Source organism: Triturus cristatus, chromosome 2_1, assembly GCF_964204655.1.
Source record: "Triturus cristatus chromosome 2_1, aTriCri1.1, whole genome shotgun sequence".
In the NCBI taxonomy this organism is placed as follows: domain Eukaryota; kingdom Metazoa; phylum Chordata; class Amphibia; order Caudata; family Salamandridae; genus Triturus; species Triturus cristatus.
In genome coordinates this window covers 84,353,744-84,374,633 of record NC_140581.1, presented here as the reverse complement: position 1 = coordinate 84,374,633, position 20,890 = coordinate 84,353,744, and the positions used below count along the sequence as shown (strand labels likewise).

Below are 20,890 nucleotides of genomic sequence, written 5' to 3'. Positions count from 1 at the left end.
TCCTACAGAACCAAGATTCTTCATATCCAGCCCAAGTGGGCGTAATTAACGCTGTTATGCGACTGTGAGTAAACTTGCCAAGATCGCATTTACTACAATGAACTGGTCTGCTTAAAGTGCTCGTGCTACATCTAAAATGTCAAAATAAAATCAAATTAAGAAGAATTTATTAAAAAAAAAAAAAAAATGTTAAAAATGGAATAGGGAGTACAGCGATATTATAGTTATAAATGTGTAGAGGGAAAGCCAGTGAGTTAAGAGGCAATCCTGTTCATTGAGAAGAGTGGACACTGGCGGTTCTTTGCGCTTGGATTTATCCAAATTATTCTTCATACAATGTCAGCTGCAAAAGTACAGGAAAGGGAGGAGGCGGCACTATCTATATTTATTGACAATGTGTCTGTCGCGCAAAAAGGTATTGCATCAGTGAACAGTGCTAAAGTCTCAGATGTAATGGCAAGATTGAGAAGGCTGGAACTACTGAAACGTTCAGAGTTGTCGAAATGGTGGGAATCAAAGTCATTACAGCGCTATCTGGAGGTCAAGAGAATACCCAGAGGGCTTAGGATTTTGGTGGCACCCACATATGAAGACCCCAATCCGAACATGCTCAAGGAATGGGCAGACAACAACCAGGAAGCCTCCAGTAGGATGTTAACAATCCTTGTGAAGTACGCAGATATCGACCGTGTTAGGATACTTGAAGAAATCGATCAGATCATGCTCATGCTCGATAAAGAAGCAGACCAGGATACAATTACTAAGTTCAAGGCAGAAATGAAGGAACGCCTGGCTAAATTGGAGAGCACAATAAAGGAGAGGAAGGCACAAAAATTTCTGCGCGATAAGATCGATTACGACCGGGGACAGATATACACTTTTGCCAAAAAGTTTGACAGCCTGCGGAAACAAAGACTTAATGTCGCTGGGGGAAGGGTACGAGACCATCAATCTGAATTAAGCAGCCTGCAAAGTTCCGAACTGGACACAGATTTGGAGGTGGGGCCTAGTACTGGAGCATTGATTCCATCAGTCATCGACGAGTTTGATTCTTTAAGAGAGGAAAGACGATTCAACCTTCGCCCACTTCCTCCAGCAAACGCCAGGCCTCCAAGAGGAAGAGGCAGAGGAGGCAGCGGCGCAAAGGGGCAAAACAGTTTAAGCAGCAACGAGAGAAGCAAGACCAAATCCAGCAAGTAGAATTCAGTAATGCTGCTACAATCATTAATCTAACGGATATTGTGTTAACTGATAAAGAACAAAATATTCTTGAATTAGGCTTGTCCTACTGTCCAAAATCAGACATTGACTACGTGAAAACTAGGGTCGATATTTTTAAGTTCCCCAGAACCTTGAAACTAAAAATGTTTTTTGCGGTTGCTCCCAAACATCCGGATGGACTAAGAAGAGAAGCAATAGAAGATTGACCCAGTAACTTAGCAGTGGATGATATGAATCTAATGTCGGAAATGGCAGATTTGGACAATGAAATGAGTCAAGGTGCACATACATCTCAAAATGTGCCTAGTACTTTGCAACGGGCATTGGGAATAGTGCATGATGAAAGCTTGAACATAGAAAAAGATGCACCCACCAATTTTAGACCAAACTCCAAATTCACACCACTAGCGAGTAGAGATTCCGTGGATGTATACAATGATTTAGTTGTTATTGATGTAAAAAATCTTTGCCATTCAATAAATATGAAGAAGAAATCATATACTGAGCGAGACAAAGAGTATTATGCTTTAGTTAAAAAACTTATATCAAAAAGAAGGGGGAAAGAGAGGTTTTATAACGGTTAGGTTCACCCTCCCATTGTGTACATAACTAAATAAATAACCCGAATCTTCAGATTATGAGAACCTAACCTAAGGGTGTCGGGAAAGCACTTGTTTCCCGAAAGAACACCCAAGTAAAAGAAAGAAAGGGACAGGGCAATTCCTTTCTTGAGTCCCCTCACTCACCAGGGTTTCCCCACGGTGACATGCTTCATCATTGGGGTCCTCTCAGTCCTCTACGGGCTGAGGCGTGCTGCGACTTGCGGATTTACGTAGGAGCACTGAACAAGACTATGTGTTGTGCAAGTGTTGTGGTGTGGAGTGGTTTAGAGTGAGTTAAAATAATCAACTAGTGGGCCAAATAAATTTTATTCTTGCTCCTAGCTAATTGGTTAAAAAATGGGTGATATGCTAGAATAAACTACTTTAATGGGTAAGTGTACCTAGCATATGGTCGACTAGTTTCGAGCTTCCCTAGCTCTTCATCAGGACTACACTGGGACCAGCCCAGTGCAAGTACCACTCCTAGAAGACCTGATTGGGTGCAAAAATAAGTGAAAAAACACACAAACGCTGCGCAAAATTTGCATGCGTTAATCAAAATACATACGTAATGTACGTCTAATGAGAATATTTTAAAAGGCAAAACTGTGCCTCATGATCGACTGAGGGGGGGTTGGACACTCGTACACTTGTACTCTTCAAGCCACCCACCGGAAACACCTACTGGAGACCTGCCTCGCCGACCGCAAGTGTTTCCGGTGGGTGGCTTGAAGAGTACAAGTGTACGAGTGTCCAACCCCCCCTCAGTCGATCATGAGGCACAGTTTTGCCTTTTAAAATATTCTCATTAGACGCACATTACGTATGTATTTTGATTAACGCATGCAAATTTTGCGCAGCGTTTGTGTGTTTTTTCACTTATTTTTGCACCCAATCAGGTCTTCTAGGAGTGGTACTTGCACTGGGCTGGTCCCAGTGTAGTCCTGATGAAGAGCTAGGGAAGCTCGAAACTAGTCGACCATATGCTAGGTACACTTACCCATTAAAGTAGTTTATTCTAGCATATCACCCATTTTTTAACCAATTAGCTAGGAGCAAGAATAAAATTTATTTGGCCCACTAGTTGATTATTTTAACTCACTCTAAACCACTCCACACCACAACACTTGCACAACACATAGTCTTGTTCAGTGCTCCTACGTAAATCCGCAAGTCGCAGCACGCCTCAGCCCGTAGAGGACTGAGAGGACCCCAATGATGAAGCATGTCACCGTGGGGAAACCCTGGTGAGTGAGGGGACTCAAGAAAGGAATTGCCCTGTCCCTTTCTTTCTTTTACTTGGGTGTTCTTTCGGGAAACAAGTGCTTTCCCGACACCCTTAGGTTAGGTTCTCATAATCTGAAGATTCGGGTTATTTATTTAGTTTAGTTAAAAAACTGACAGGCAATGATAAATGTATTATTCGTGATGCCGATAAAGGGGGCAATGTGGTGCTATGGGGTAAAGATCAATACCTTAAAGAAGCATACAAACAGCTTAACAGCAAATTGAACTAGGTAAGAGTGAGTAAAGAGACAATGACTGTGAGTCATGAGAAATACAACTATTTATTGTTAGACTGGTATAGGCGAGGCTTAATCAGCAATGATGAAATGTTGTTCTTGAAAATTAGCAATCCAACGACGCCTGTACTATACCTAATGCCTAATGCCAAAGGTACACAAGAATATTGAGAACCCCGCGGGTCATCCAATAATTGCCAGTGCTTTCGAAAACACCTCTAAATATGTTGATTTCTTCCTTCCTCCCTTGTTTAAAAAACTCCCGTCCTTTATTCAAGATATGGGTGATTTCTTACGTATATGTTATGTTATGTTATGTTATTTTTAATTTATTGAGCGCACAGCTACTCGGAAGTGTCCCGGCGTTAAAGTATACCATGGGAATCTGATTTTTTACTGATGACGATCAATGCTACAAACGTATACACTAGCATCAGACATGCAGATGAGCTTAATGCTATCAAATACTATCTAGGGGGTAGGCCACTGCAGTTATGGCACCACACCCAGATGCTGTTAGCCATTATATCTACCTGTCTTGAAAATAATTATTTTCTATTCAATGGAGCACTGTTTCACCAGGTGTGCAGGACTGCGATGGGCACCTGCTTCGCCCCTAACTTTGCGAATTTGCATATGGGCTGGTGGGAGGAGCAGGTTGTCCAATCGCAACTGCCAAGGAATGGCAAGATAATGTGATGTTTTGATGTCGATACATCGACGATCTCTTTGTCGTGTGGAAGGGCTCTCATGAAAGTGCACGAGAATTTGTAAGCAGATTACAAGACAACAATCTGAATTTAAAGTTGACATGTGATACCAGCAATAACAGTGTAAACTTTTTAGATGTGACTGTATATATTGAAAATGACAAACTCGAAACTAAACTGTACCAGATGGCAACAGATGGGAATACCTTGCTCCATGCTACTAGCTTCCACCCCAATAACCTAGTGAGAAGTATCCCCTATGGCGAATGCCTTAGGGCAATGAGGAACTGTACTAACAACCAAGACCTAAATGCAGAACTGACGTGTTTGAAAGAACGCTTTGCAGCCAGAGGCTATCCTCAGGCCTGGAAAAATACAGCAATTTGGAAAGCTCGCAAAAAAACGAGAGAGGAAATTCTCTTTAGCCGTGATAAGAAAACAGGGAAGTAAGCTAAGGAGAGTGTGAACCAGTGCAGATTAATTACTAGTTTTAATAACCAAGAAGAGAATCTGAGAAAGATCTTGCAGAGGCACTGGCACATCATCTATAATGATTCTATTCTCAAGAAATTTGTCACACGTACACCACAAATAACCTTCAGAAATGCTAAGTCCTTAAAGCAAATATTGTTTAGCAATATGCTGCCCACAACACAGGGCAAAACAACAAGAAAAAATTGGCTAAGTAGGAAAGAAGGATTCATCAAATGTTCCAAATGCAAGGCCTGCATACATGGTAAAAACACCTCCACCTACGTAGGGTTTTTTTCCCCACATGAGAGTAAGATCAAGGGCCAGTATTCTTGCAGGACCGATTTTGCTGTCTACGTGCTTCGGTGCCCTTGTGGCCTGAGGTACGTGGGCAGCACGATCCTTCCTGTGCATAAGCGAATCCTCCAGCACCTAAGAGCTATTAAGAATGGGGACAAAACATACCCCGTGGCAAGACACTTTGATCAGCATCATGGCAAAAACACAAAGAGACTGAGTATTTTGTAATCGATGCAGTCCCAATGAGCGAAAGGGGAGGTGATCGAGTCAAGAAACTGAGACGACTTGAATCGAATTATATCATTCGGCTCAACACCAAGATCCCTGAGGGACTTAACATTGAAGAAGATTTCCATACACATTTATAACTATAATATCGCTGTACTCCCTATTCCATTTTTAACAAAAAATTTGTATTTTGTTTTTTATAAATTCTTCTTAATTTGATTTTATTTTGACATTTTAGATGTAGCACTAGCACTTTAGGCAGACTAGTTCATTTTAGTAAATGCGATCTGGCAAGTTTACTCACAGTCACAAAACAGCGTTAATTACGCCCACTTGGGCTGGATCTAAAGAATCTTGGTTCTGTAGGATGAGTGTACAGCCACGATAAGATCAGAATCAAATAGCCCACTGGGGCGAGACACGAACGATGAGACATTTGATGTGATTTCAACAGACCAGGGTTCGAGTCCAATTAATTCATTTTATGAAACCGTGGATTAAGTTTAATAAATTTTAGAACAGTCATTATTTTAAGCATTTTAAATAATTTTAATGCGATGGACTGTTTTAATGTACTGTTATAGTGTGATTGTGTGTAATTTATGCTTTAAACTACTTGCACTGACATGGCCCTATTGAACTACGAGTCTGTTTGCACTTTCTATTGTTTGGTAGTTTTCACGTGACACGTATTCACTAAATGTTTAAAATGGTGGTAAAACTTTATGCAAACTGTTAGTGAGCAAGCCTGCCGGGCAGGCGAAACGTGTTTAACACTTCTAGCTGACAAATAAAGAACATTTGCGCAAAGACACGGCGTCGGCATTCCTGTTGTGAAAGGAAGTGTTTGTTGATATAAATATAGTTAGGAATTAGCATTTAAAAAACCTTAGAAATTCACTGAAAAAACCATAGGTTTCAGGGCTGTTATAGTTAGCTAGACATTTCACTTGTACAAAACCATTGAAATTCCTCCGTCATAGTTAGTTCTTCTAACTATAACTCACGCGCCCGCAATCCACTGCTGATGATGTCACATATTACATCATTCATGACATGGTCAGTGACATCACTGATGACATAATGGTTTTGTACGAGTGAAATGTCCAGCTAACTATAACAGCCCTGAAACCTTAAATGCTAATTCCTAACTATAACATGTCTGAAACCTATGGTTTTTTCAGTGAATTTCGAAGGTTTTTAAATGATAATTTTTAAATGTAATATTAGTTATATGTATTTTTTATACTGATTTTCTACAGTTTTTTAATTGTAAATTTTGAACAATGATTGTTCTTGTAAATATTTAGAACTGGTAATTACAAATAGTACCTATGTGACCCTTACTATGTGCGCACTGGAGAGAGGCCAAATATTGTATGTGCATGCAATCTGAACACTGCTATGGCCCGCTGACTCATACTGCCTTCAGCCTCAGCTCCAGAGCTCTCAATCATGGTCCATTATCAACACCCTCCCACAAGCAGAACTAAACCAGACACCGAAATGCAACTCAGCCCTTTATAACGGAGACAACTTGGCTTTGCCAATACTCAGTAAAGTAAATTTCTATTATAATACAAAATTTCATTAAAGAGTTTACAAATTATAACAAATTCAATGTAAGTAAATTGTCCAATGTATATACAGCAATATATTGATAGCACCAATGGCAAAGTCAGTAGGTTCAGAAGGTGAGACCTATTGGCTTTGCCAATGCTTGGTCCAGGGGCGTAGCTTTCATTGGTGCAGCAGGTGCAGTGCACCAGGGCCTAGAGGCCTGAAGGGCCCCACTGAAGCCTGATTATTGCATAGTATTATTCAAACTGCAGCCAGAGGGCCCACTTCCTCCTTGCGCGAGGGCCCACCACACGCTGACCACACTACTGGGTGGGTCATTCAGCAGTCCAGCCCATGCCTCATGCTACAACATTTAGGAATCAAAGTCCTTCGGGAGGCTTCCTGTTGCACTGTGCTGCTGAGGGATACAGTGTTATATGTTGCTGTGGACCGCCAGTGCAGCAAAACTGAGGCAAGTCATTACCCCAGGTCCCTCCTGTCTTCGTCCCATTCCTTAACTAAGTGGAGATGAGCATCTCCGTGACAGAAAAAAAAGAACAGGAGCATGCTGGGATACCCAACCCACTCCTTCCCACTGGGTGTACATAAGCGGTACCAGCCCAGCATGCAGCCTGTTCTTTTTTTCTGTCTTCCGTCAGAATGGGACGTGTTTGGACTTACCTGATGGATTGTTCGCTGGTCGTCTCGTCGGGGCTGCTGGGCTGTCCTCGCCATCCTCCTTCCGCATTCTCCTGGCCTCCCGGGCTTGCCAGGAGCCGCGTTGCTTGCCGCCCAGCCCTTTGCGGCTGGGGCGCCGTTCCTCCCGGTCTCTTCCGGGTTGCAGTGAGCGTCTCCCTGTGGCTTGGCCCTGTCTGGGGGACTCGCTGCTGCGGCTGTTTGGCGGGTCCTGGGGCTCTGCTGGGCGATGCTCCTGGGCCTCCTGCCTGTCGTTTGGTAACCTGCCGGCCTCCTCCGCTCTTCCTGGCGCCCCTGATGCTGGGTTGGGTAGGCCTTGCTGTGGCCTTCTCCACCCGGCGCTGGTTTCCTGGTGCGTGCCTGGGATGGATGATGGGGGGACAGTGGGCTTGTGGTGCGCTCTTCCTGCCCCCTTGGTGAGTGCCGCATAGCGGTTTCCTTTTTTTCTCCCGTATCCTACGAACGGTTAAGGTTATGTGCGGCATCCCCCTTCTCTCGTGTGTGCTCTATTTTTTTGTATATTGTGTTGTGTGGTGCACCAGAAGTGCTGGGTGTTCCATCAACGGACCCCCCCATGCATGCACGCAAATCCATTTTGATGTGACCTGCTGGTTGATGTTTCTCCCTCTTCCTCTGCAGGTTCCATGTTCGGCCTACAGTCATCGTGGCCTGAGAGCACGTGATCTCGTCTGGTCTCCGTAGTTGTGGAGCATCAGGCCTGGGTGGTGCATGGCTGGGGGACCGCATTGGGGTGCCTGGTGTTATGGTTGTCCGGGTGCTTCCATGGATGTCGGGCTGTCTTGGCTCCGGCCATACCTCCCTGTGTGCCCCTGCTCTTGTCTACTTTCAATGGTGGGCAGAGTTCAGGTCTGGTTCTTTCCTGGATGGAAGTTCGCCTGGGTATTCCTGGTTCGGTGGGCTGTTGAGCTTTCCGTGGGGTTCGCTTGCGGCCCTGACTGGTGTGTCTTCCCCCTTGCTTCTGGTTGCTGCCACCCTGTGCGCCTGGACCTCTGGGGGTGGTCGGGGTTTGGTCCCGGGACCTCCTACTTGCGCTGCTTGCGCTCTGCTTTTGAGCTGGGTGCGGCTGGTCTTCCTGATGCCTTGCCTTTTAGGTTCCTTGCTTTCTTCTGGTGCTGTTGGTTCCCGTCGTCCTCAGGTCTCTCCAGGTGCTGATGGGTTCCTGTTGGGGCTTCTCTTTGCTGGCTCCTGTTCATGTGTGCAGGCCCACTGTGCTTTGCTGGTTGTGTGAGATCCATTTTCTGTCTCAGTCCGGGGTCCTTGGTGTCCCGACCTGGTTCTCTGCCTCCGCTGCCCCCTGCTCCTGGGATCCTGGCGGTCCTTCGGCGTCTTCGGCTGCCTGCGATGCTGGCTCCCCTGCCTTCGCTGTTCTGTCTTGGGCCATGGTTTCCCCTGGGTCGCTGCCTTTTTTTGGGGGGCTGTGCCTGGGGGAGTGGGGGTCTTTTGGGGCTTCGTCCGTGGGTTGTGTGTTCCCTGGCCTTCTGGCTTTTCGCTTGCTCGGTGCTTGTTGCTGGTTGGCGTCTGGGCTGGGGGTCGGTCCCTGTAGGTCTCCTGTTGGCCTGTCCACTTGGTGCATGCCGCCTGGTGGTTTCTTGCTTGCATGTGCTGGCTGGCGGCCTTCACTTCTATTGCCCCTGCTGCCCGCCCTGTGGTTTGGCTTCTTCTTGTGGCCTCTTTACTCTGTCCTATGGGCCTCCGGCCATCCTGCCCTGCGGCTTCTGTTGTTCCGGATCGGCCTTGGTGGGTGCCTGGATTGGGGTGTGCCTGGTTTTGCCTGTTGCTGTAGTCTGTTCTGGACGCCCACTGGCTGCTTGTCGGGCGTTTTGCCCTTTTTCGTGTCCTGGTGCCTTGCAGTTCTTGGGCTTCCTTTGGCTGCCTGCGGCCCTTCCGCCCATTGGTTCCTGCCCTTCTGTGGGTTTGGGCCTGGTGCATGCCTATCTGGGTGCCTGCCTGCGGTTTTCGCTGTTGGGCGCTTCTTGCATCCTCCGGGTGCTTTTGCTTGCCCCGTGCTTGGGGTGTCTGCCTTCCGTGGGTTCGCTGGGTCCTCCCCCTTGTTTTCCGTGGGGGGGGGGCTGTTGTGTCCTTCCTCTGTTCTGGGGACCCTTGGCCTTGTTGGGCTGTTGGATCCGGGGTGGTGCTGGTCGGGGCCCTGGTTGGTTCTGGTTGGTGTTGGGTGGTGTTGGGTGTTGGCTTGTTGGGCTTGCGTTCTAGCCTGCCGGTCCTTTTGCCTTCTGTGGTGGCTGGGTGTCGTTGGTCTTCCTTGGCCTCTGCCTTGGGTGGCACCTTGTTCTTCAGGTACCCGGCTCCTGTGCCCTGCCCTGTCTGCTGTGCCCTTTCCCTGCTTGTGGGTGTTGGGTGCCGGCCTCCCCTGGTGCGTAGGCTGCTTTGTTGCTTCCCACTCCGCTCGTTCCGCTTTCAGGTTGCGGTTGGCTTTGCCTCGGGTCTGGGGCTCTAGTTTTTTTCCTTTGGGGGCCTGTCGTTGGGCCTGTCAAGTCAAGTCAAGTCCGAGGCATTTTTATAGTGCAAAACATATCACTCCGAAGAGTTTCATGCCGCTTGCAGCGGCTCTGGTCAAAAATGAAAGAAGAGAGTTACTGATCAAACAGCCAATTTTTCAGCTTATTCCTAAAACAGCTGTGAACGGGGATGGATCGTAGATAGAAAGGCATTTTATTCCAGGAGGCCGGGGCTAAATACGAGAAAGATCTACCACCCTGTCTAGTAGTATTTATTCTGAAAGGGGTAAGCAAAGACATGGTACTAGACCTGAGTGCCCTCTGAGGCTTGTACCAGCAAAGTTTTTTAGACCAGTATTGTGGGCTTTTCCCATAAAGATATTTATGCGTAAGGCAGAGGACCTTAAAAAGAATACCCTTTCTCACTGGAAGCCAATTTAGAGCTCTGAGGAATGGAGCGGAAGATGTTCGATGCGGCAAGTTTCATTAATGGACAGCAAGAGTGCATTTCCATAATCCATTCGATTGGTAATAAGACCCTGGATCAGAGGTTTTCTTGCTTCCAAGGGGATCCATTTAAGAACTTTCCGCAAAGTGCGCATTATTCCAAAGCATGAGCTGACAATGTGGTTTACCTGGGCTTTCATGGACAATTGATTGTCCATATGAAAACCCAGATTACGAACCACCTCTTTGGGGACAGGACAGGTGCCAAGATCGGATGGCCACTAATCAGGCGACCAATACTCAGACGCTTTCCCAAAAAGCAGAATCTCAGATTTAGTACCGTTCAATTGAAGATGGTTACTTTTCCTCGACCTATTGACGTGGGACATGCAGTTTTTAAAACATACCATGGTTTCATTCGGATCAGGACCCAGTGTGACTATGATCTAAGTGTCATCGGCATACGATATGACATCAAATCCGTAAGCCCTAATCACTGGGGCCAGTGGAGTCATGTACAGATTAAAAAGAGTAGGACTCAGGATGGAACTTTGTGGTACTCCCATCGTAACAGGTCTTGCGGAGGAAATACTGAGTCCCGTCTGGACAATGGTTTTACGGTCCGAAAGATAGCTTCTGAACCATTTCAGGGCCTTGCCACTGACACCAATCTCCCACAGCCGATGTTCTAGAATACTGTGAGAGATGGTGTCAAATGCAGCCGACAGGTCGAGGAGGATGAGAATAACTGATTGGTGCCTGTCAATAGCCCGTCTGATGTTATCTGTGACCTCGACCAATGCCGTCTCAGTACTATGTGCAGCCCTGAAACCAGACTGTGAGGGGTCCAGTAGATTGTGACTCTCCAGATGAACAACAAGCTGCTGATTAATAAGGGATTCTAATACTTTCCCAAAATAAGGGAGCAGCGAAATTGGACGGTAGTTAGAGAGGAGTTTAGGATCAGCCGTAGGCTTTATCAGAATGGGCTTCACACGGGCAATCTTCCAGCTCGAAGGAAAAACAGCTTCTGAAAGTGATTTATTGAAAAAGGTCTGTAATGTTGTCTACCAGTGCAGAGGCGATAGTTAAAAATAGCTTCAGGGAGATCAAATCACTGGGAGAGCCGGATGTTATCTTTTGCAAGGCCCTAAGGACTGATTTAGAGTCAAAATTAGTGAACTCATCGAGAAAATGAGAGGGAACAGCGAGGGCACCAGGCTCGTCTGCTGGATTCCAACTGTTATCATGAAGAGTCAAAGATCGATGAATGGTTAAAATCTTTTCTTCAAAGAAGTTGGAAAGGGAGTCCACCCAATGTTGCGAAACGGGTGCTGATGACTAGTTTCTAGGGGTTGTAAATTCCTTCAGAATTTGGTATAATTCCTTCGTGGAATTGCCAGCCTTATTTATCCTGTCGGTTAAAAACAATTTTTTTGCCCCTTTGATTTCCGTAATATAGCTGTGATGAGCTTCTTTATAGGTAGCACGGTCATCCAAGCATTTACTCTCACACTATTTGCGTTCTGCTGCACGACAAGTAGTCTTTATAACTCTTAGTTGGTCAGTATACCATGGAGCAGTTCTTATCTTGGTCTTTACCTGTACCAGAGGGGCAATTATGTCTAGTACAGTTAAAACTGCCTCCTCTATGATATGTAGTGTCTGATTTACACCCATATCAGGACTAATTAAATCAGAGGAGAAGTGCTCTAAAAAGAGAGGCAGGGTAACTTTGCGCCATGGTCTTCGTAAGGAAGAATAGGTTTTCAGGGGCTTTTTTATTAACATGTTTAGAATTAAAAATTTCAAAAGATAGTGATCGGTCCATAGTAGTGGAGCAGGAGATAGTACAGTTATCTCGGACCGATTAGTAAAAAGAAGGTCAAGAGTATGGCCAGCAGTGTGTGTGGGTTCATGCACCAGTTGGGTAAGACCTTAGATATTCATATTAGAAATCAACTTCTCTGCATCGGAGTTAGACAATATATCAACATGACAGTTAAAATCCCCAATCAAGAGAAAGTTATCTGATGCCAGGACGTGAGGGGCTAAAAGTTCCAGTAGTTTATCTGAAAAGTCGCCGTTGGGTCCAGGGGGACGATACATTAGAACCCCCCTCCAGGATCCATTGTGGCAACCCTTAATCTTAAAAATACAGATTTCTAGATGATTTTCAACATGAGCTTCTAGGAGAGTTAAGTCAAGATCGTTAGCAATCGCTATTAACAGGACCCCTCCTTTTGTCTGAGTCCTGTCCGCTCTGATTATTTTATATTGGGGGGGGGAAAGATACATGTATGTCCGGCAGAGCATGTTCGTGAAGCCAGGTTTCTGTAATAAAACAGATATCTGGGGCCTCTTGATCTAAAAGGTTCCATAGCTCAGTGGAATGTTTAGGAATAGAGCGGGCATTAAGATAAATAGCACTAAGTTGCCGGGGAGTTGTTCCATCTTTAATGCTAGAGGATGCGGCCTTTCCAGGTCTAACTATGTATGGAGTTTTTAAAACTGTGTTAGGAATTACTGCATGATCGTCTAAATTGAAAGAGGTTGAAATATTTAATTCTATAAGTTCTTTCCTAGAATATTTTAGAATCGTCATGTTGACACTCACCAGTTAGGTAGTTCTAGGATAGTGTCAGTCTATACAAAGGGGTGCAGGTTTCCAGAAAGCCAGGGGTCCTGGCGCCTGGCGGCAGTCAGGCGCGGACGGTCGCAGACGGGCTTGCCTTTGGCGCGCGTCCGCGCCCTTTCCCTGTTTAAGTAGAGATGGCCGGGGAAAGGCTACAACGTTAACCTACCAATTCCGGGGGACCGGAAGTGTGTACTGCCAGCCGACCCTCCGCTCAATCGGCACGAGTCGTGGCGGAACGGGGTCTAGGCAGTGAACTAAAAGGTCAGGTAGGCTCAGAGGTGAGTATGGCAACAGAAGTGGATTGAAAAGTTTAAAAAGTTTAAAAACAACGATTCGCTTCGCAAAGTAAACAGTCACATACAATATTTTTACCCAACGATAATGAATAGGAAAGCGGAGGCACCAGTTAGCCGCAGGTGCCGCTGCGCGCGTCCGCGCCCTTTCCCTGTTTAAGTAGAGATGGCCGGGGAAAGGCTACAACGTTAACCTACCACTTCTGGGGGACCGGAAGTGTGTACTGCCAGCCGACCCTCCGCTCAATTGGCACGAGCCGTGGCGGAACGGGGTCTAGGCAGTGAACTGAAAGGTCAGGTAGGCTCAGAGGTGAGTATGGCAACAGAAGTGGATTGAAAAGTTTAAAAGCAAGGATTCGCTTCGCAAAGTAAACAGTCACATACAATATTTTTACCCATTGACAATGAATAGGAAAGCGGAGGCACCAGTTAGCCGGTGGCGCCGCTGCGCCTGTGCTCCCGCGGGCGCTGTTTTCAGCCTGTGGTGTCTGTGACCCTCACTCTCTTGTTGGCTCTGGGGTGTTCCTTCTCTCCTTGTTTGAGTCTGTTCCCGCTCTCCTTCCGGGTCCTGGGGGCGCTGTGTTGTGTGCCTCCTGGCTGGCTGGCCTGCCAGTTCTCCAGCTGGCTGCTTGGGCATTTAAGGGTCTCCTGTGGGGTTGGGCTGTTGGCCTCCTTGTTGGTCTTTCCTGTTTTGCCCTTCTGCCTCTTGTGGTTCGCCTTCGGTGGTTCCTTGGTGTCCTCCTTTCTCCTCTCGGCGGTTGGTCGTCTCTTGGTTGGTGGTGTTTCCTCCTTTCCATTTCGGGGGTTTTGGTTTCCCCGGTTCCGTGTTGGGCCTCTGTTGTTGTCTTTCTTGGGCGTGCCCTGCTTTTTGCCGGGTCTGCTTCGAGTTGGGCTTCTTTGCTTTCACTGGCCTCCATTGGGCGGGTTGCTGAGCTTCTTGTCCCGGTGTCTGCTGCTTTGGGGGTGTAACTCGGGCCTGGCCGTTTCTTGTGCCACGGGTTCTTCTCCCGGTGGGGTGGCCTTTTGGTTCCTGCAGCTCTTCGGTGTCTCGGCTGGGGTTGGCCGTTGGTCGGTCCTGCCCTGTGGCCTGGTCCTTCTGTGGGTTTCTGGCCTCCAGGTTCCCTGTTGCTGCTGTTGTCGGCTGGGGGGGGGGGGGGGGGGTGCCTTGCTTGGGTTCCCTGCCCCCTTCTCTTCCTGGCTGTTCCTCTGGGTGGGTGCCTGTTTGCTTGTCCGGTTCTGCCCTCTTTAGTCTTTGCGACTCTGCTGGTGGCTTCCCCTGGTGTGTTGGGGTGGTCCTGTGGTTGGTTGAGTCTTGCCTCTGCTATGTTCCTTCCTGGGCCTTCGGCCCTGCCACCCTGTGCGGTCTATTCTCCTCCTCTGCTCTTGGCCGTTGTGCTGGGTTGGCCTGTTTGGTCCCTGGTTGGGTGGCTGCCTGGTGGTGCCTGGGTCCGTGGGCTTTGCCCTTGGGGGTTTTTCCCTGGACAGTTGCCCTTTCTGGCTCCATTTCTCCATTGGGGCGTGCCCGCTTCTCCTGGACTTCCTTTGGTCATTCGGGGGGGTGGGGGGGGGGGCTTGACTTTGGCCCCTCTGGTTGATCCCTTGGGACTTGGCTCTGCGTGTGTGGCCCCCTTCTTGCTTGCCTGGGGGGGTGGTTCTTGTGTTTTTTCTCTGGTCATCCCCTGCTGGTTTTAGGGTCTCTGCTCCGTCCGCTTGGTTGGGGCCATGCTTGGTTGTGTGCGCCTGCCTGTGTTTTTCTCCTTCTTGGGGGCTCCTTTTGCTCCTGTGGGGTGCCGTTTTTCGGTCTGGTGCCCTTGGCGTTGGTGGGGTTCCGGAAGGCCGGGTTCTCTGCTTTGGTATTCTCCATTTAGTTAAAGAATGGGACGAGGACAGAAGGGACCTGGCGGTAATGTCCTATTAATTACCGGAAATCTTCATTGCTCCTGGTCCCGTTGTCCTCGTCCCATTCCTTACACCCCTCCCTCCCTCCCTGGCGGCCGGACTTCCGGTTGTTGGCTTGGTATTTTCAGGCTGCATGCTGGGCTGGTACTGCTTATGTACTCCCAGTGGGAGGGAGTGGGTTGGGTATCCCAGCATGCTCCTGTTCTGTTTTTTCTGTTGCTTAGATGGTCATCTCCACTTAGTTAAGGAATGGGACTAGGACAACGGGACCAGGAGTAATGAAGATTACCGGTAAGTAATAGGACATTTCAAAAGCAGCCTCTGGACCCTGTGATTGGCTGTAGCAGTGCTCATCAAAAATAGTGGTGAAAACAACATTTCCTACGCTCTGTAAACATGTATCGGGAAGGGTTCCACCCCATCTCTATCGTCTTCAGTCACACAATTCCCTATAAAAGATTGGACATGCGGCCATCTATTCTGAGTAGCTGCTGCCCGTCGCTTGCCCTTCCTGCATCTGACGTCAGAGCTCAGCTCATATAGTAAGGACAGAATGTAAATGGGATGCTAGGACAGAGACGTTGTAAGGCATGGGTAAAGTGGGCTATTGCCCAGGGCCCCCACCTTTTAAAGGCCCCCTGAGAAAATTAACTTTGTTAACAATTAACATATAATTTAGTATTATTTTGCGTGTGGACTTGAATTAGCAGGAAATGGTTTATAAAAAACAAATTTGTTCTGTAATCCTTAAAATGACACTGTGCAAAAAGCCCTCTTTATTGTTTGTGATTTCCACTTCTTGCCCTAGCCCCTCATTGACAAATAGGAGGCAGTTGACGCTTGAAGGGTGGGTCGAAGGGTCAATCCTGTGGTGTCATTGGGGTCAACCTTGAATGAGTTGAGAAGCATTCATGATTTTTGTCAATCTTTAGCAAAAAATGTTCTTTGGGGTGTATCATCAAGTTCTGAGCAATACTGATGAATAGGATATAGTCAGTGTTTTTAGCAGGTAGGCGCTGTAATTGTAACTCATTCAGTAAAAATGTACATTACCCCAGCTGCTAATGTCAAAGCTTATGGTTGAACTCCTTCAGTAGGCCTGGGTGGTGAACCCCGCTCCATTCGCGGAGTTTGCAGATTATTCTGCACTCCACGAAGCTCGCGGAGTGCAGAAAACTCCACTCTGCGTAGCGCAGCAGAGTTTATCTTTGCTCGCGGACGGTAAGTTGGTGAGCGCGAGCTGCTGCTCGTGTAGAGTTACTGCCTGAGCCGCAGGGAGATCAGTGTGAATGCAGTTCGCACTGCTCTCCACCGTTTGAGGACCTCCGCTGAATATTTTTGTCACTTCGCGAACTATACCCAGGCCTAGTTTAGACTCCTAGGCCCAGTGGGGACGTCACTCTGAGCCAGTCTGAGTTTCGGTGTCTCCAGGCCAGGAATTACATGGCCTGCAAACTTCAGAACTGATAATTCCAGGCCCGGGGACCCCGGACCCATGGGCGGTGCTGGGACAGCTGCTGCAGTGACTCCCACAAAGCTGCAGATGGCCCCCCAAGCTCTCCCTTCACACGCAGCGCCCTCGCTCTGCCCCCCCACCCATACTCACAGCCTCAATAAAGTCCCTGCAGCCACTGACCACGCGCCTCAAGGAGCTGGTAAATGGATTCGGACTTGGGCATCTTAATCCTCCCAGATTTGTGGAAAATAGAAGGATATTCCCAGGTTTACATGTTATTCCCATTCAGGAAGAAATAGTTTATAAACCCATGATTTAGGTGCGACATACCTACAGAATTGTATATTTCGGCCCCGATTCCCCCACACATAAATCCAGGAGATTCCTCTGAAGTCCATATGGTGAAGTTTCTTTTCAGTTGTACATTACAAGGTAAGATGTAACCTGTTTGATGCAAAATAATATTACAATTGTGTGCTTGAAACATTCACGACGCCCTTTGTTCTTTCACAGAAAAATGTGGAAAATCTAAAGTGGCCAACATTATCACTGCTGGAAATCGACAAGAATACTACGGAGCTGGAGAACGGATGAGCGTGAGCTGTACCCAGGGATATGAAGTGATCGATCCGTACAACCCTTCTATAGTGTGCGTTAGACAAGGCTGGAACAACGCCTGGCGGCCAGCTGTTCCTTGCATCAGTGAGTGCCTAAATGACGTCAACACAAAATGTAATTCTGGAAATGATTGTAACCATCTTATTCTATTTTCATTTAAATGATTCACTAATATGTTGAGCTCCAATTGGTGACTAGACGTTGAGAAAATCTGAACATCAATGTAGTTGTTTATAGAATGACTACTCAGCAAAACAGTTTAAAAACATACGGGTATATCTTTTTTCAAATTATTATTTTTTTAATGTAAAACAGAAAATGTGAGTGGTACATTTAGAAACAGTAAAACACCAAGATCGAGGATACATAAAAGAGCCTACAAATCATACGTGTAAACATCCAATCCAAAAGTATATAGAAGGGGAAATGAATCTAAAGAAATTAGAAAACATTTCCTCAAGCAACTCAAATGCTGCGGAAATGGATGAAGCAGTCGACGTTTCGGTCTGTAATGGTGATTTCATCCTTCAGACCATCTTCAGGACATATAGTTGTTTGTTAAACCAGTCCCTCTAATCTTATTCGATAGTTGGCTCGAACCAGAGTGATCAGAAATAATGAAGAAAAGGGCCTCACAAATAGGCTCCTATTGTAACAGAAAGCACGATCTTAACCTTAACCTCTGATGCAATGCAAAGGAGGAAGCCAGGCCTGGCGTCCTCAATCAGAAGGGCAGACGTCCCTTGCCGTAAGTTTCCAATGTTCAAGGAAATAATCATGGCTATTACCTCCAACGAGGGGGTGGAAAGTGGTTCGTACACAAGGCAGTCGTCTGCTTCAGCAGTTTCCCAGGTTTACGGAAGTAATAATGAATAACACGTCTAACGAAGCGAGTGAGAAGTGATTGGTTGTCTCAAACGCGTCCCGTAATCAGCAGGTGGCCGATGTAACCAAGTCAGGCATGCCTGTCGGCCCATATGTGTGTGCTGCGCTCTGGTCTGGCAGAGTCGCTGCGGAACAGAGAGAAGCGGTTGAGGAAGTCAAGGTTGAGTCCACGAGAAACAATATGTCCTCAGACTGGCAGATGAGGGCTGAGATACTGTGCCCATGCGGGTGGATGAGAGTTGGGAATATCCGAGGTGTGAGGTGAATGATCCCTGCGTATGACTTCAGGTGGGGAAAGTTGAAGAGACAGGGTGACAAGTGCCAACCAACGGCCTCGCGCGAGAGATGAATCTGCAGTCTTTATGCGGGCGAGAAATGGCCCTTTGAGATGTAAGGCTGTGCCACCCTAGGCAGTTTATTGTTCAGTGAAAAAGAGAGTCGTCCAAATACATGTGTGTTTTATGCTTGGGTGCCATGTCTCCCTTTTTTCCGTCCACAGAAAAGTCAGATTTTCGTGTTTTCCCCAAATGAGCTCTGCTCCACCGGTGCCTTGTCCCCACCAGTTTATTCTGCTCCATTCTCACTTTGGGGAAAGGTTTGGCCCGCCCGCTCAAACGCCATCAAGCTGCCGGGCCCCTGCTTGTCATGAAAAGCATCAGGGCTCGAAGCTACATGGGGGCTGCCGCGGGTGAAGCGCCCTCGCTCCCCCCAAGGCCCCATTCATTGTTTCCTTATTATCATATTTAGTTGCATAGCGCTGTGAACGCTACTGTATCCAAGCGCTTAGTAGCCACACAACAGAAGTGGAACGACTTGGAGATTATAACAGTTAAGAGCCTTATGTACAGCCTGTGGCCGGAATGAGGGGACGTCGCCGCTCTTGACCTCTGCCCCCCTGGGGAGGGCGGTCCTATGTAGAGGGGTGTGAAGGGAGCCGCCGCCTCAGCTCCCTTTGTTCTTAAATCCCTGCCACCCCCACGCCTCCCTTCTCTCTCCTTCCATCTCTCCAGTAGGGAGTGCACCCTCCCTCCGTTCACAGCTCACAGACACCTCTCTGCACCGTATTTCATTTCTATTCTGAAGTCTCTGTTGGATTCTCCTGCTTGAGTTCCATCCGCTCTCTCTTCCCTTCTCACAAACTCTCCTTCTCACTGGTGCTTTCAGCTCTTTCCCTCCTTCTGTTCTTGTGCAGAATGTGTTGTCCCTCGTGATTCTGTTTGTCATGTGGTCTGTAACGAGGGAGGCAACAAGAGGGAGAGCGTGTCTGTAAAACAGGCATGTCCACAGCTCCTGGTTGTGGACTGTGGTGAAATACATCCTTCGTACAGGATACAGAGAACCTGGAGGGGGCAGACACCGGTCACAAGGAGGACAGTGAGGGGGCAGACACCGGTCACAAGGAGGACAGTGAGGGGACAGACACCGGTCAGAAGGAGGACAGTGAGGGGTCAGACTCAGACGCCGGTCAGACACCGGTCAGAAGGAGGACAGTGAGGGGTCAGACTCAGACGCCGGTCAGACACCGGTCACAAGGAGGACAGTGAGGGGTCAGACGCCGGTCAGACACCGGTCACAAGCAGGACAGTGAAAGTTGTGTCTGTTTTCAATCGCCACAAAAAAGACCTTCTGGAGACACATTCATGATGCACTTTATTTCTTTCACAGAAACATGTAAAGCACCCTCAGGGAAAAAACTGCTGGTTCCAATCAACAGATTATATTATGGGAGCAACGAATGGATGAGCGTGGAGTGTGCTGGAGGGTACGAGCCGTCCATCCCTCGGATACAGTGCATTAGAAAAAGATCCCAGATTTTCTGGAGCGAAAGATTCCAGAATGTCTGGAGCGAAGAAGTCAGCTGCCTCGGTAAGTGTTTAAGAGAAATCGACAATAACTTCTATTGAACGCATGGCAATTACACTATAGCATCCATGGGGCGAAGCATGATCTTTCCAATCAAGGCGCTGTACTCCTTCTGCCTCTGTGATCAGTTCTGTAACAGGCGGACCCAGGACCCCTGTCTCCCAGATTGTACTGTTGGTCTGGGCACAAGGCAGAACCCCCTGGGGCGTACGCCGGCTCCTGCAGTGCAGGGGGACCCGAACCCTTCAGGGGCCCCCTTTCAGCCCAAGGCCAATGAATAGCTGTGAGGTATGCTAGACACAAAGGCCCCTCATCACATTTTGCAGGGGTGGTGGGTTATCTATCTTTTTAGGTCTCGCCTACGCAGCGCGCATGCGCTGATAGGAGGACCTCTTGTAATCGATTTGGTTTTGAGGGCAAAAATGTGCACGTATTGCATTGATTTGAATGGCTACGCGTGCACGATTGGCGATACCCTTGTGGAAGCGAGCTTTGAAACCATCTGTTTGTAATTAACAGATGGTTCCTGCTCGCTCCCGCAAGGGAAACAGGCGCAGGCCCCCTCCTCTCTCCCCTCCCCCTGCTACCTCCTCCTCTCCTGAAACTTGTTTTTTTTTACTTTCAGCGCGAGGCACGCGCGCTTGTCTTTGCATGTGGTTGGTACCAGTACCCCCTATCGATCAGTACTTGCTCTTGGTGTTCCTGTCGTTCTATGAGTACTTATGTTATCAGCTGCTGACGCAGCAGGGATGCTCAAACTAAACATCTTGCTCCTATGTATTCCTGTAAATGCTGGCAGCAACCAAAGTGCCCTAAAGTAGTTTTCACACTTTCTTGTTTGGGTTTGACTGCTGGGGCAAAGTCTCTGTTTATCAGCGCAGCGGCCCTGGCTTATCTATCTGCAAAGATTGCAAGTCAGAGCATAGTCACACCCAGGGGATATCAACAAGGAAATGAGAGCCCTGCACGAGTTGATACACATTGTTCTCGTGCCTCCCAGACTCCT

The 20,890-nt window shown here is 47.6% G+C and overlaps 1 protein-coding gene across 1 annotated transcript in view; it reads left to right on the top strand.

Annotated features, from left to right (window-relative positions):
- The first annotated feature begins 10,585 nt into the window (after window positions 1-10,585).
- The window catches only part of LOC146863793 (sushi domain-containing protein 1-like), a 192,040-nt gene continuing 181,735 nt past the window's right edge, over window positions 10,586-20,890 (top strand). The window contains exon 1 of the mRNA XM_085636828.1: window positions 10,586-10,714. Coding sequence (XP_085492954.1) covers window positions 10,586-10,714 — 129 coding nt within the window. The remainder of the gene's footprint in view (window positions 10,715-20,890) is intronic.